Raw genomic sequence first — 17,498 nt, 5'->3', positions numbered from 1 at the left:
AGCAATATCAACATTTCATATAATTAACTAAAAGAAAAATAACCAAATCTAAAGGGAATATCTATACTGTTACAGTATAGATATTCCCTTTAGATATGGTTATTTTTCTAAAACAGGTATTAAAATTATTGACACTAAATTAAGAAGAAAAAAAAGTGTGTGCAGGGCCAGTGAAAATATACAAGGGGCCAGTAAAACTCGGATCCACTGGCCCGGCTGGCCAGTAGGAAAAAAAAGTTATGTTGAACCCTGTAGTCTGTCTATCAGTTAGTCCACCACTCTGGTTAAGGCTGAAACATGTGTTCAACTATAGGATGGATTAGCATGATGTTGATAATCCATCCTTATGGTACCCAGAGGACGAATAAATTATTATTTGGCTTTTCCTACAGCATACCAGATGGCGACATTTGCGGTTTTGAGTTAAATATCAACATAATAATAATAATAATAATAATAATAATAATAATAATAATAATAATAATAATAATAATAATAATAATAATAATAATAATAATAATAATAATAATAATAATAAATGATATTTGGTACGGATGCTCATCATGTCTCCCTTAAAATAAGTTGTAAATACTTTGGTGATCCTTTACATTTTATTTTTTTTCATCTAGCGCATTAATTAGGTGACTTTTGAATTTGTTACAATTATTTGGTTTATGACCTGCAAAACTAATGACATTCCCATCAGATTCAGCTGTGCTTTGTGTTTGGAGCCAATTTGCAAAATTTTAGAATATGCTAAAAGGTGAACATGATACCTGCTTAACATCAGAATGTTATTGTGTGCATGTTAGCATGCAAATGTTAGCCGATGGCTCAGAGTACAGCGCTCACAAGGCCACTTCCATGTGTAATCTTGTTTTAGTTTTTTTTCACATTTCAGAAGAAAATGTATCAGTTCTATTACGTTATATATTCTTTTTCTCTTTAGCCATCAGTTTTGGATGAGTAGAGAATGTGAGAGTGTTATTGTACCTTGGCATAGTCCAAAGGCAGCTGGTCCTCTGGACACTTGAAGACGCCCTCACTGCAACAAAACAGAAGAAAACTTTTGTTAATATTAGAATCACAGAAAATTAGACTGTTTGCAAGCATCTGAACAATCACAGTCGGCCATTTTTTTAAAATCCCATCCAGCTCTTGGTGAGATTTCTAACTCTGTCCCTGACTGAAACAAACAGAGCTCAAAGGCAATTCTTTGACAGTGTGTGCGAGCAGGCAGCGCTGCACTGCCCTTAAATATATTCTGTCTCTTCAAACACTGTTAATATGAGAAGCTCACTGACTCATCACACTGTGCGACGTAAAAACACACACTCCCATACACACACACACACAGTGCACAATAAAAGACAGATCTTGGAGACTCTGGTTTTAATGACTTTGGCTCTTTCATCTTCTCCCCTTCAGAAGATTCGTCTGCACAGATTTTTATTACTGCAAAGAACAAAACTACAAGTTGGAGCCCGATCGGTTTATTTATAATACATAGAGGGATGATTGATGATCCACTACTCAGCTACTTCCACCACAGCTCAGAGTAAGTGTTTTGTTTTTGCCCTTATGTCGCAGATTAAATGACAATGTGCCAGTTTCAACAGGCTTCTGTTGGTCAGAGAATAACGCAGTGTAAACCTCGCCTTCCTTCCTGCTGAAAGGCTTTTCCCTCAGTAACAAAAGGACGATTCGTTTGCAAGCGCAAGAGTGAGAAGAGTGTTTTGCTCTTTTCCTCCTCCAGCAGTTTAACACAAACTAAGACCTGAACTCTCCTTTTACTACAGGCCCCCGTGCAGTTTTTGTGGCGCCACAGAGGAGCACTCGCTGGCCTGTTTTGGGGGGGGGGGGGGGGTGCGAGTGCCACCTCTCATTAAAGCAGCCCTCACGCAAAGTCCCTACCCTGATGTCATCATGAAATATTCACACTTGTAAATAATGGAGGCAGCAGCCACTAGGGGTGAGCTGCTACATAGAATCTACTGTAAGCATGCAGCCAAAAATCAAACCAATACAGACACACCAGTTACAGACAGGTTACAGAGAAAAAGGCTGAATAGGCATTCGGTGTCACAACTGTCTCGAGACCCGCTGCTGTTTCTGGATCAGCAATGCGTTTAGAGACTGTCTTAATTTCAAGATCTATTATTTAGAATTGTTTTGCCTCTCTGATCCTCAAGGATTTATGCCTCAATCAAGGAAAAATATCTGCAGTTGGATTGACAATAAAGTTACTCTTAAACTGCAGCCCTTACTTTGTCTACTTCATCTTCTTTTGTTTTCACATGAGATAGACAGAAACTCCAAAAGAGAGAGATGCTCAATAATGTGCCTGGTTCAAAAGTCACAAGCCCTAAGGCTTGATGATGCGACCTGCCATGTAAAGATAGGCCTCTCATAACCGCGGCCATGCCTGTATCATATTTAAATTAATTAAGGGACAGCAGTGTGCAAACAGAAAGTGTTTGCCCCTCGGTGCTTTAATTTGGCCGGCTGTAGTGTCACCTGACCACGGCTGTCTGCCAGAAGCACAAGGGACATGTGACAGGAGGGGACAGCATGTGCACTTGGTCCCGTCTACCCAGCTGCTATGGAACCAGGGAGTGTGGTATAGGGTGGAGGGGGGGATGGGAGCAGAGGTTATAGGCTGGAGAGGGAGGGAGGAAGGGTTGATGAAAATGGGGGAGGTTAATGCATGACGAGACAGCAGTACTTCTCTTCCATTAGGGTCACTGTGTCAGCAGGGAGCTGGACACCAATTAACAAGCCATGACGGGCTTTAAAATAGGGTCAATCGATTAGAGGCAAGCAGAGCCAGGTCAGCATCTCATGTGCAGTGTGAAGTCATTTACAGGACTCATCGGCATCACAGAGGAATCATCTTACATAGTGGAGAGGGAGCAAGTAGAGAGTACTGGCTGTCCCATAGTAGGACAGCGAGAGGAGATATGAAGCGACAGGCTCTACAACACCGGACAGGGGACAGCCAGAGGCCCCCCATCTAGCCAGGGCCCCTGTATCTGACGCACAGAGAGGCAGACAGGCGAAAAGAGCCTAGTCACAGACTGTCAGGATAATTCCTGCCCGGGTCGCAGAGAAAGCTCCCGCAGCCACACATACAACGTGCTATCGGCCTCCACTGCTGATAATACCGCTCGACTCTCTCGGCCGTCCGTGGGTCCAACTCGCTGCCGCTTTGTGACAGCACATTAGCAGAGAAAGGTGGGGCCGATGTGCAACACAGATTCGGTTCAAGCTCATCCAGCTACACTGACTAACAATTTCTCAGACTATTGAGGGCTTTCTAGTAGTAGTGACAATACTAACTAAATGAAATCTGTAGACTCATGCATGGTTTTTCGCTCGTCAGGCGTTTCATGCAATGATCAATGGAAATATAGATCATTTTACAATCTTTAGTTGACAAATGCATTTGGCCTAGGTGATAATCGATTGACCATTTCAGTCATTTATTAGGCAAAAATGCCAAATGTTTGCTTTCTCAAATGGGAGGATTTGCTCTTTTATACGATTAAAAAAGTGGATATTTTTAGGTTTTGAGTGTTGATCAGACAAAACAAGCAACATGAAGATGTCATCTTGAGCCGCAGGCTACATTAATCAAATAAGAAGCAGAGACGTTATATTCATCAGGTAGGCTACCGCCCTAAAGCAGTCACTACAAGTACAACACAACTATTACACAAAGCCCAAAGAAGAAAACACCTTTGTTTACTACACTTTCTTTGCAAGTGGCAACTTGCACCTCTTTCAAAACAAGTTTCACACAAATGTTTGTGTAACACAGACCTCTGATCGCAGTTCACACACTGGTCGATGCACATCCAGGGCAAGAGGCTGATAAACAATTGAGTGTTGGAGACGTTACTGGGGAGCAGCTTAAGACCGGACGGCAGAGCATATAATACAATCACCTCATTAACATTTAATTGGCTCCTTCTGTCATAGTGTGAGAGGCTGCACAGCTGCTTCTCTGCTGCAGAGATGATCATGGTTAAAATCACCTCAAATTCACTGTTGGATAAGGGCACGAACATTATCACTGTGTTATAGCTTGTAGAAAATGCATTCCCTACTCTGCAGGTGAAATGCACCTAACGGTCAAACCCATCGCTGCCTTGGACGCTAAATCCCTCTCCCCTCTTACTGCCCTCTCTCTCTCTCTTCACTCATCCTCAAAGCTTCTTTAAAACTGTCATCCATTCATCCTGCTGACACCACGAGGACAGCAGTCACAACAAGCTTGGTCACTGTGCGACAGGCAGACGGTGAGAAGGGGCCAAATCCCTCAGGTTTTAATCTCACGTGTTTTTCAGGCGACAGCGAACCAGCCCTACAGGCCACACATACTCACAAACCAGGAGCACAGAGTCATCATGAAAGCCTGCTCTACATTAACTAACAGAGAGACTGCTAAACAAACCTCCCTGTGTTTGCCGTTGTAGCGGGCAGGGCTGTTGAGGCACACTAAACAAACTAAATCAAAAGCATGAGGCCTTCAGAGAGGTCACGTCTGTGGCACATTAACACTCTAAACAGACCTCTGTCACATGAGGCATTTTCTCATCCACTCGGATAGCATCACAAGCCTGGGCTCAACCTCCTGCTTATCTTTAGCCGTAGCTCACTACCAGCTTTCATGTTGGTCCTTTTGCTAAGCCCTTTTTCTCTTTTCAAGTTATAACCAGGATTAACATTTATATACAAAAACAAAACCATAAATTCCACCGGTGCCCTCCATGCTGGCTCTTGGTCTCACAGCTGAAACTAAACTCCTTGCAGGATGTTTTGGGGGGGAAATGGGAATTTTGTTTCAATCTCAGATAGAGTTCCTATAGTCCCCCGAAATTAATCTGGTTTTGACTACGTATGTGTGAATAAGACTGGGAGCAGTCTGGATTTCTTTCTTCTGAACCTCCTAGTTTGAACAATAATGGGTATTATACTGTAGACACATTATATTAAAGAGTATGAAGGATATTCTTCCATGTGTCATCCGTATGATGTCCAGGAAGTTTTCTTGATGTTTTTTGAAGCTGATTGGTTCATTAATCAAGTCTTTTGTCATTTTGTCAGCAAATCGTATGGCTGTAACTTCATATATATTTAAGAAATAGCTCACGACATGCTGTGGAATAGACCTGACACACCATAGTATGAGAAATATCCCCATAACATGTCTGTGCCACCATGCTTCACTGTCTTCAAAGTGTACTGTGGCTTGAACAGGGGCCGCAGACCATGGATCAGTTTGATTACATACTTGAAGAGGTCATGTTGCCTTATGCTGAAGAGGAAATGTCTTTGAAATGGGTGTTCCAACGAGTCAACGACCCCAAACACACCAGTAAGCGAACAAGATCTTGGTTCCAGACCAACAAGATTAACGTTATGGAGTGGCCAGCCCAATCCCTGGATCTTAATCCAATAGAAAACCTATGTGGTGACATCAAAAATGCTGTTTTTGAGGCAAAACCAAGAAATGCAGAGGAATTGTGGAATGTAGTCCAATCGTCCTGGGCTGAAACACCTGTTCACAGGTGCCATAAGTTGGTCGGCTCCCTGCAACACAGATGTGAAGCAGTTCTCAGAAACAGAGGTTATACAACTAAATATTAGTTCAGTGATTCATAGGAAAGCTAAATCTTCATGCTTCATTTTTCAATTGATAAAGTAAATGTTTGAGTTGTAAAGAAAAATGCAGACACTGCTATTTTTTTAACAGTCTAATATTCCTTTTTCTTCACTTTCTGTAAAGATTAAGAAACATTTGACAAGTTTCTTCATATTTGGATTTGGAATAGAATGTGCAATGTCCCCAATGCATTTGCATGTTTGGAAATAAAAGCTATGATACGGATTTTGATCTTGCCTCACTTTTTTAAAACACACTGCTATTATTTTGAACACAACTGTATATATTTTTTAAACAGACAAGAGAGAAGCATCACTATTCTCATCTAACTGGACAAGAAAGCAAATAAGCGCATTTCCAAACATGTCAAACTGTTACTTTAATGATAATCTTCTGTTGGTAACTCAAATAACACAAAACTAAACCATCACTGTCCTGAAAAAAGAAGACAAAGTACTGCAGCTACACTACATTACTCTGTGCTAACACTCATGGACTACTGCATGTATAGTTCCAGACAAACTGACACTTAGAAGCAGAAGTAAATCAGGCTACTGTGCCGTTTTTTACAAACATTACAATTTTGTGTGACTTTGGACATCTGCTGCACTTTAATTAGGGTAACTTCTCAAAGAGAAAGCTAAATGTTTTTCCAAAAGATCTAATAGTTTATTTTGTATGTTTTCCCAGCTGTCTCTGGAACCGTCTCCCCCATAACCCACAATTAGTTTTAATTTCTTCCAAATGAACATTGAGGATCTGCCTGCGAGGAGCTCTTTCATTTCTGTAGCTCGAGCCATTTGGAACAATAGTGTACATCCACTCCAGAACAAAACTAATTCTGTATGTGCACTGTCATCTTATTTTCTATAGTTAGGTTTGCACAGTATGAACAAAACTAGTACTACTACCTCAACTATATAGCTGCAGAAAGTTGTTTTGGACTGCAGAAGCTTTTCCTAGCTGGATTAAGACCATTAACAAAAAGGAGTCAGCAATTCTGGAGAATGCTTGTTCAGCATACATACAGTGAATATCTCCTCAAAATCCTCAAAGCTGATGTTAATACATGGCGTAGGCTCTGTAAACGGTTATGTACACAAAGGGTATACAGACAAAGGGGGGCCATCGTAGCAAGCAACATGCCCATTTAAAAAGAGTCAAGGCTGTGTATTAAAACTGGATATATTTTTTTTAACTAAAGCAAGCAACCCCTCAATTTAGCAGAGTGGTGGCTGGGTGGCGTCTCCACCTGTGGAACGTGATACACCTTCAGCACAGAGCTCCCTCCCTCCCTCCCTTCCTCTCTCTCTCTCCTTCACCCCCCCCCCCCCCCTCCCCCTTCCCCCTCCCTCCCTCCCTCCGCCCACGGCCCATTTGGCTTTGAGCCGAGGGAGCTCTCTGCAGCCTCTCTCATTTATCTGAAAAGGGAGGAGCAGCGCTTTCTTTCACAGAGCGCGATGACACACTGGCCCACAGGTGGATCGACTGCTGCTCCTTGACAGACTTCCTGTGTGGGACAGCTTCTTGTGTGGGATTTAATACCTATGATATAAATACATGTGGTGGGCTAGAGATTATATTGTGAATAATAAGACCTGTCTGACATTTGTGCTGAGATGATCTTCTACCACCCCTCTAAAAAGGATTGTCTATGAACAAGATGCCTTCTAATGCAGCGGACAAAATAAAACATTTGATAACTTTGCTTGTTATTACAGTTTTTTTGATGTTACACCAACCAAACAATCGATTGATGAAGAAGATAATCATATTTCAAAATCAATTTTTCATAAAACTTCTATCAATCACAAAAACTGACGAAACTGGTTGCTACAGATATCCCCCGATGATTCACAGGAACCTTATCTTATCTTTAGTGACATATTGTCCTTCCAGCACAGAGAAAGACCTTTCAGCCAGTTACTGTAAGTAGTGGATAGATAAATCTTTGACAAAAGAGACGTAACAGACGGCATCTTTTCTATTTTATGGGACTGGTACGACCTGCCGTCGTCCTGTAATTATATCGAATTTATTAAAGGTCGTCTGTGTGCTTCATCTTGTTCCAATCTGCTCTGTTCTATCTTGTTAAATCCATTACTTACTGACCATATTTCACCAAACACAGGGGTCGTTTCAGTAATTTGGTGGCTTTTTTTCACAGCTAATAGAGGAGCCATTAGAAAGAAAGTCAGTAAATTAGACTGAAACACAGACTTTTATTTCCCCAGAAACTACCGAAGACAGAGATAAATTCCTAATTGTCTTGTTAATTGTAGTCTCCAGTACAAACAGGATATGATTCAACTTTTAAAATATATATTTCTACAATACGGCAAGCTGTTTGTAGCACAAGCCCGTCCAGAATATGACACCTGAAAAACCCCATCCGACTGCCTATACGCTCGCCACTAACAGCCACTGGCAGCTGTTTGGTATGAAGTAACAATGGCTGACAGTCTGCAGGTCATGGTCATCAGCAAGACAGGAATAAATCACATCTGACTCCGTGTGAGACAACCCCTAAAGAGACAGGCGGAAAATTAAAGCGCTTCCAATCGTGATTACACATTCATATAAATCAAGCAAAGCTATACTTTTGGGGCCAGTTTAAAATCTCTATTGTATTATGCCTCTTTATCTAGATACATACTATTTTTGTATTGTGTTGCTCTGCCAAAGCAGGAGAAAAATGATGCAAGTGGAAGAAAGGCTACGGTAGTGTGTGTGTGTGCGTGTGTGTGTGTGTGTGTGTTTGGCCTCTTTCCCTGGCTTCATCATCAGCAGCACCTCATGTAACTGGGACCAAGATAGAAAACCCATTAAAAAGGATGGTTTTATTATGGAGGATTGCCACACTGACACGACTTACAAAATGTGAAAGCAGGTTTTTTTTTAGGCTACTGGGATTTTGTGTCCTCTCTTTAATAATAATCCCAAGCATGCGAGAGATAATTTCATGAGCTCAGAATATATAGACTGTGGATCCTGACTGTCAGGACACCTGAGGCCAGCCCTCGCTCATCCCATCATCGCTTACGTAATGATATTCGTTTCTCCTTGCAGTTCACCTCACTGTGCTGACATTTGTGGGCACAAGCCATCTGTGAGCGAGTTCATACAGCTCTTAAGCTTCCAAAGGTTAACAAATTCTTAGTTTGTTTAGCACAAATGTCAGCTGTCTGCAATAGCACCAGCGGCAGATAGAGAGTAATATTACTGTACGTTGTTTTAAGGACCCTGAGAAATGTTGCAAATATTTCAACCTGGCAACAACACCAAAACTCTTATCATAATGGCAAGAGATTAGAGTTAGAGCAAGCAAATACTGAATGTATTTGGAACCAAATTTGCTAATTTGTTACATTATACCTGGGCATAATCCCAGATAATCTTTTGGCATAGGATGAATATTTTGAATCTCATCACACAAATAGCTGCAGACCAACAACACAATAAACTGGACTGTTGATGTCAGTGAAAGAAGAATGTATTAACACTAAAGAAAATCTACATTTTGCCAGAATACCGGATCACATTTGCCTTTGTGATTATAAAAAGCAGCTTGTCAGTTTGAAATTTGTGTGCAATTAAGACGATGACTCATCAAATTGCCAGAGGCGCAGCCCTGCCATGATAGCAAAAAGAAAGAAAGAAAGTAATAGGAAAGATCCACCTGTCACTGAAGAAGCTGTAGACAGAAACAAAGAGAAGAGGAGGAGAGGAAGGAAGGATGGATAAATGGAGGGAGGGTCAGAGGGAACAGGAGAAGCCATCTGCAGGCTGAGCGCATGTCTGCAAGATGCCATAATCCATCCTTAAGTGTGTGAGGAGGAGAGGCAGCGTTTGCAAGTATTTATAATCCCCTCGAACCGTCTCCTTCCATCAGTGTGATCGGGCTTTGACATGGAGAGTCTTTATCGGAGAGGGGCGGGTTGTAACATGAAATGCTAAGCTCTTCTTGGTTTGTTTCTGACTTTATAGCCCTCATCATATTCATGTTGTGCAGGCGTTCCTCTCCATAATATTACTGGTGTGAGTCAGGAGGAATAGTTTGGGACATGTGCTTATTTGATGTTTGGCAAAGACAAGTAATGACACGACTCTCATGCCAGCCTGATAAATATAGAGCTAGCGACAGCAGCTAGTTTGGTTTGTTAATAAAAACCTAACAAGATATAACATGTTTAATATTGAGCTTTAAAATGGTGCTGCTAATATGATTCTGTTGGATGTAAAAGTAACCAGACTCGCTGTCTCCAAAGAAAATAAACTCAACTCCTAAAATGTCGCACTTTTACACCCCGTTGAATGGAAAACACTGTAATGATATGGCTTCAGTCTCGGTTATGCAGTTTCGTACAACTAAGGGTGTTTTTCTACTGCTGCATATGACAAGCAAGCAATCATATAAATAAAACTACAAATGTAATATAATGCAGTAAGATCTTTTGTGTTCCTGGTCAATTTCATCCCCCAGATTATAAACTGACTTTACGCAGGAGGAATAGGAAAATCAATCCACTTTCATTAACTGATGCTGATGGGGGGGGGGGATGGTCTGTCCCATCAATTGCACCAGGAGCTGGGCTCATGCATGACCTCACCCATGCAGTACACACAGCATAAAAAAGACGAAAAAGAGGCCACCATAATGTAGGCGTTTTCAAACGCATGAGGGTCTACACTGCCGCACATAAAAGGAAATGAGGGCTTGAAAGGAGCAGCTTTACGTTTGATCTGGTTGAAGGGGGTTTGTGGAGGCGCGGGAAGGGTGGAGGACTGCAGCCGCAGATCAATGAAAGTCCTGAGCTATAACATGTCGACCATGTGAGAAGGACCTGCTGGCCTGTGAAAAGGTGATAAAGGCTGCCGTCAAGGTCGCTGTAGGTGTGAAATACCCCACTCTCCATTTTACTACCCATTGACACACATTTGCGAAGATATTCAAATGCTGCGAAGGAACAACAGAGAGGGATCAATTGGATTCACCAATTTGGCCCAAATGGAAGCAGATACAAGCTACACATTTCTCCAGATATGTGTGAATTTTTGCTTTTTAAAATCACAGATGGTAGGTCTAATTTTAGCTCAGACTCAGAGAGGGCAAATTTCTGCTCAAAAGGCCGATCTGCAGCGACCACGGCTGGCTTCGAGGAGCTGCGTCGCTGCCACACTAATCCTGTGGAATGCCTACACTGGACAGAGGGGCTCTGAGATTGGCAAGGCATTGCCTGGCCTATTAAAAAACAGAGCTGCCTGCCAACTCTATGCATATGGTGTTGGAGAAGCAGCACTACACACATACACCTAGTTTTTTTCCCCCTTCAACCAGCATTAATGAATCAGCTATTGGAGTCACAATCATCAAAAAGCACAGCATGAAATCACAGCATTAATACAGCATTAGTACAATAATTAAGTGTTGAGGCAGCAATGCACTTTGGGCCATTTTACAAGCTGTCTATCAAAATAAGAGAAACAAAGATGTAATGCATTTTCAATCAGTGTGTGAATTCCAGCAGAAAACACAAACTTTCTAAAGTGCAGGCGTTTAGTTTGAGGTATTTCTTGTTAACTGATAAAATGTTTGGACATTTTGGAAAACATGCTGATCGCTTCTTGGAGTTTGAAAAAAAGATTCACATCATTCTCATATACAGGCATGTCTACTAAATACAGAGTTGCAGCCATCTTTAGCTAAACAGCAAGCCTGGCTCTGTCCAAAGGTAACAAAATCCCCCTGCAAATCCCTGTCAAGCTCACTAATTAACAACATAATATCTTGTTTGTTTAATCCGTACAAAAGCCTGTCTCCAGACTTTATGCTAAACTCAGCTAATAGGTTGACTGGCTGTAACACTAGCTTCATATTTAGCTGACAGATATGGAAATGGTATCAATCTTATCGGACTCTTCGCAAAGAGAGCGCATTTCTGAAATTGTCAAAATATTCCTACAGGTTTCAGGGGGGTATTTTATATGTTTTTATAAACATGTGACTGAGCTTGGGTATTGTTGTTGGCCAGAATATCTGACAGATGGTTGGTAAGGAGGTTAAGAGGTTGATGCCCGGTAAATCCAGAGATAAGCATTTTACTTTTAACACACTTTCTGTGATTAGTTGGGATGGTACCAGATGAATCAGTCCTTCACGTAAAAAAAGATTCTGTATGGCTTACGTTCATGCATCCGAAGATGCAATTTTGCTGTAAACATGTTTGAGCTATATACTATCCTCCCTCACAGTAATAAAAATGAAATACAAAAAATACATCTGGACACAAAATCCCACAAGGCGTTTGTGTTAGAAAGCCATAACATTATTAAAGAGGATTTCAAATACAGAGGTTTCATGCTACTTTAACCAATGGTGACTTGTGTATGAGGTCATCCCATATAGTAAAATCAGTCAGTAGCTTCTGCCTTAAAATAAATGGAGTATATTTCATTGCAAATAGACTGTCAAAATCTCTTTTTTTTGGCAAGACAGTCTTAACTCCTGTGGAAGAATGGGGAGGAATATGCCAGTGGCTTGTTAGCTGGTCCTAGCGGCTCATTATTCCTGCGTTACGACCTCTCCGTGGGGTTTGTTTTATGAGTCTCACAATCGCCAAGATCGGTTTCACCCAGGCCAGAAGCCAAGAGGGACAGCTTCTCTTTATAGTGGATTTACCCCGCTCCCGGCCACCAGAGGCAAGGCATCAATCAGAGGCCACTTAGAGGTTAAGGTTTCACCAGAGCACCTATAGACACATGAGACCTTGGCACCAGGAGAGGTAAAAGGACGAGCTGCTGCTTTGCATGCCCTCATCATGAATCACATTATATTATATGGCAATCCTTAAGCGGATGACTTCACTTCACTCGTTTATGGAGTCTTGTCTTGACGCCAAAGCCGATGGTAGACAAAGAAGACTGTATGCCTTCCGGGGAAAGATCCGTAGAGGAAGGAACCATCCCCCAGCACGGATACCATCATTGGGCAAAAAAAAATTAAAAAATATATATATATATATATATATATATTATTATTATTATTATTATTATTATTATTATTATTATTATTATTATTATTATTATTATTATTATTAATAATAATAATAATAATAATAATAATAATAATAATAATAATAATAATAATAATAATAATAATAATAATAATAATAATAATAATAATAATAATAATAAAATAGTGAATCTCATTCTTGACAACATGTGGAGCAAAACATTTTTTACAATCAAACTCAGAAGGAAAACAAGTCTGCATCCACACTGAAATGCAACAAAGTCCAGAGTGCGATCACTTCAGATCATCTCACTGCATTTCTGCACTGCGACCAGCAAGAGCAGGTGGGCAGTGCAGATGATCACTCCAACATCTGGTGACAACTTACAGACAACGGATCACTATACATTCACTTGCACCTGTTCACCCCGTGCGACCGGAAAAAGGAATTAAGAACACAAAAAATCTACAAAGTATCATTTGCGTATCATTTTTAAAAAATTCACTAAAGCATTCTTTATTTTTATTGCTTGCAGCACGTAATGTAACACCGTTCAAAAGGTGAATGTCTAAGGGTTCAGCCATCTGTGTTCACGTGCATTTTTCAATTTGTGCATGTGGGAAAAACCCTAACTGGAAGTCACGTCACAGTAAAAGTAACATTTTACTGTACTGGATTCAAATGTGTTAATTTGCATTTTCTTTTGCAGATTCTCTGAAAGCTGGGTTAAAATTGTGTCTATATTTATGATGGACCTCGGCCTACGTCTGCTCCGTGTATAACTCTGGAGAAAAGGATCGTCCACCATTGTTTCCTGTCAGTAGGTCATAGCTGATACGATGGCCTGGTTTGATTCGTTGAACACAAACCCTTATCAAACTGCTACCAACACCAAAAAGACCAGCTCTGCAGTCATTAACCAGCTGTCTTTTCTTTCTTGTCCTTCATAGATAAGTCCTCCACACATACACACCTTTCGAGTTGACCTGCTATGTGTGCGCCAGATAGCAGGTGTGGGTACACCATTATCAGCTTTGCTGTGTGTGTGGGAGTTATTTTAGACCGATCCCACAGAACATCTTTGGAGAAAAAGGAAAAATGTGCAACGCCGTATGTGACACATTCATTAATTAGCTAGAGGGGAATGAGTCCAATCTTACAGAATCATTAAGTTTTTTTTTTAAATGAGTCATTGTGTTTTTAAACACAATGACTCAAACCTCACAGGTTGTTCTAAATGATGCTAAACTGATAAGCACATTAGTAGTGTCCGCATGGCTGCAACTGTGCCGCAGACTGTCTGAGGGTCATGGTGAACTGGAGATGGTGCAGAGTGGAGGTATAGGATAATGATTTGGTCTCTCCCTTGTCAAACCCTGTGACCTGCCTCGCTGTGATTCACCGTTATCACAGCGACGAGTGCGGGGAAGCACTACCACAAGTCTGATGTGTCATGAGTCAGTCGTGTTCCTCTCGGGCAGAAACACTGAAACAACTTTGTTCTCCCTCTCAGACTTGTCTTAACTTCCTACCTACATGCTTCCCTAGAACCTTCAAAAGCTTTTCAAATTGACGCCTCACTTTCCCCTTATAGATATCCTAAAAGGGAAAACAGCATTAAATAATGCAAAAAATCCTTTGCTTCTGGCTTTCCATTGAACTGCAGATGAAAACTCTGATTTGTCAGTCTGCGAGGTGTGCACATTATAAACTGGCAGAGGCAATTTTAGGTCCTGCGCTTTTGTGTCCATGGTAACGGGGAGGGAAGGTGAGTGCTTATTAGGTAGGTGTGTGCATGTGAGTTTGTGTGAGTGCGAGGGAGACAGAGGGAGCAGTTGGCAGACAATGAGCACACATGGACACATGCACTAATTCACAAAAAATAAACAATCCATTCACATTGCTAATATTATCAGCTGCTGTAGACACATGTCAGGCATGCTACAGGCTGCTGTTTGGCCTTATCAGTCTGAATCTCTGAAGATCACATGTAGATAAAGTCCATAAACAACAAAGAACTGCCCCCGGCCTGCAGTGCACGTGCCATCCTCTGACTGACTGAGCTGTGCCTCCTGCAGTTGTCCACTTGCTTTGTGGATGCGATTTCTTTGTTCAGCGGGGCGAGGTGCTGACGTCAAATCGCCTTCCTTTGTTTCAAAATGCCTTGGCTGCATTGTTCCTAGAGCATGAATTCTTCAACAGCCCTTGTTGCCGGGAGCAACAATGAGATAAATGGGAAAATAATTCAATCAGCGCATAAAACAGGTGTAGCAATAATGATAATAAGAATAATAGAATATAAAGAGGGATTGGCAACAAATAGAGATGTCACCCACTCATACAAGAATACGTCACTTAGAATGCTCCTTCTTTGAAAGTTGTCAGCCTGCACTCAGTTCATTTCTTAGTTACTTTCTGCCACCAGACCTGTGATTTACCAGATGTTTATGTACTATCTAGTTTTGTTTTCAATTCATTTTGTCGCTTGTAGAGGAAACATTCATTTAATTTGGTTGCTACTGCAACCAATTTGAAGAAGTCTTCATTAAACGATTAGCCAAATGATCTAGAAAGGGATAGGCAGATTAATATACAAAGTCAATCACGGCCCACCATAACAATGAGCCTATCCCGTTGCATTTCCGTGGTGGGTGGGCTGAGAAAGTCAAGAAAAACAAGCGCTCCCTCATCCTACGAATGGCCTGAATGATCCATCTGGACGTTGCACCTGACACAGAGACTTCCTGCGCGGCGCCTTTCATGGGATCAATAGTTGACTTGTGCATTGGGAGGAGGAAGGAGGGTTCAGAGCATTAACTCCGTGTTGACATATGTGAGAATGAGCTGAGAGCCCGAGACACAACACAAGGGAGTTAGTGTACTTGACAGACTCATTGAGCTGTTTGGTTAAAGGACCGCCACAGTAAACAACAGACCAGCTGATGAGAGGAGAGAGAGAGAGAGAGAGAGAGAGAGGAAGGAAGTTCTTGACGGCAGGAAGGAAGCGCTCATCGCTTGGGAAAGACACAGGGGCAACTGGGTAATGACCTTAACATTGACGGAGGGGCCCTGTGGATAAATGACTATAATTCAGTGTGCTTCTCTTTGAGTGAAGGGCTTAACTTCTCCAGCGACACCTGTTTGGGCTCTACAGAGGAGCCTTTCACTGAGGACAGGTGCCTCTGCATCTATAGTAGCCCACTTCCCCGTGCTCTGTGCTCCGCTCCCAGCTGCTCTCCTTTCAGACCTCAGACACAGATTCCTCACATGCCGGCGAGCTGTCAGCTCAGCAACCACTGCAGCGGACATCCAGCTGCCCGCTACTAGAAAGACAACTCACCAACGCAAACACAGCCGCTGCCAAGAGTGTCACATTAGCACCTTGCATTTAGTTGGATGATCGGTGATAAAGTGAAACTGCCTCAGGATCAGTTTACGATAAACATGTTGCATGCATTGTATTAAGGCACTTTTCTCAATCAGTTCCCTATAGGTTTGTGGGAATAATCACACATTATCATCGGTTTGATCAGTTTTAAAGCCCACTGAGGCAAATTACTATTAAAGACATTGGGCCCTTTAAATGAACATTCCAGAGAAATTGACCCAATGGTTAATCGATATTCAAAAACATCTAATCATGTAAAACATGTCATCTGAAACATGTCAATCGGCTGCAATGGTGTGATCGCCTTGGTGGTGTCTGACTTTGCATTCTTCAGATCCGAGTTATTTCAAGATGCTGCTTATAGGAAATTCAGTTATGCACCAACATTTGACGCAAATCGTAAAAACAAAAAAAGCATCCTGCTGGAATAAATGATGTGGGAGTGTGAACATGTGTGTGTGTTGTCATATACGCATATGCACACAGGGTCTGACGGCTTCCTGGCTGATCCAGTGACCCGTGCTCAACATAAACAGATTGGAGGAGGGGGTTGGGGGCAGATGAAGCCAGACTGAGTGCTGAAATGGTTTTGAACCAAAAAAAGAAAAAAGGGGCCTCAAATATCTTCTGTTTAACACCCAGACTACAAACCCTCTTATACCTGTGGAAGGGGCTAGAATGTTTTCTGGTGCAAGCGTTATGATAAACATACCTTTATCTAAGCTGTTTCAAATAGCATGCATACCGTGGCACGTGTATGCACTAGCCATGCTGTTCAGATCTGGGCCAATTGGCTGCCGTCCAGCAGTGGCAGGGCTGGGTTTGTACTGCTTTGGTCCCAGCATGCTCCCGCGGTGGTGGTGAGGGGCAAGGTGCTTCGCTGCATAGCTGGAATGTTTTCCTTCTTTGTTTGGCCCAAACGGTTGGGAGATTCATTTTTAAAAGGAGCTCTTATAGAGGAGGGCAAGTTGAGGCATGTCCATAACTGGCTCCTATAGGGCGGCTGCAGCACACGGCTTCTGCTACTACTGTGTAGTCGTCATTTGATATGATTTTGATTGCCTAAATTCCCCCAAACGTGTTTCCTCATTTTGACAGAGATACCTTTCCTTTATTATACAGTCTATGACAAAATACTCAACAGCAAACCAAAGTGCCTGCAATGACAAGTTTGGCTCTTCCTTAAACATGAAGTCAAACAGTAATTGCACTAACAGTTATTGAAGCTGTTCTCTGCGAGCGTAATTCAGGTGAATGGAAGTTGAGTCACGGCATAAAGACTTTCCATGGACCACAAATTGCCTTTGGTCTAAACTTTTACATCGTTCTCCACCACTAAGTAGCGTAAAGACGCCACGTGTGGTCACTGATTTGGACGAGCAGTCGTGGGTCATGTAGAAGTCAAGGAGGGCTCTTTTAGAAAGCACTC

General features: G+C 41.8%; 1 protein-coding gene across 1 annotated transcript in view; it reads right to left on the bottom strand.

The window, feature by feature from the left end:
* traf4a (tnf receptor-associated factor 4a) overlaps positions 1 to 17,498 on the bottom strand; it is a 36,638-nt gene that overhangs the window by 10,778 nt on the left and 8,362 nt on the right. Inside the window, exon 2 of the mRNA XM_080053935.1 lies at positions 994 to 1,045. Within this exon, the coding sequence (XP_079910061.1) occupies positions 994 to 1,045 (52 nt within the window). The remainder of the gene's footprint in view (positions 1 to 993; positions 1,046 to 17,498) is intronic.

This window comes from Ammodytes marinus, assembly GCF_949987685.1.
Source record: "Ammodytes marinus genome assembly, chromosome: 3".
Lineage (NCBI taxonomy): Eukaryota > Metazoa > Chordata > Actinopteri > Uranoscopiformes > Ammodytidae > Ammodytes > Ammodytes marinus.
This window is presented reverse-complemented; position numbering and strand designations above follow the sequence as displayed.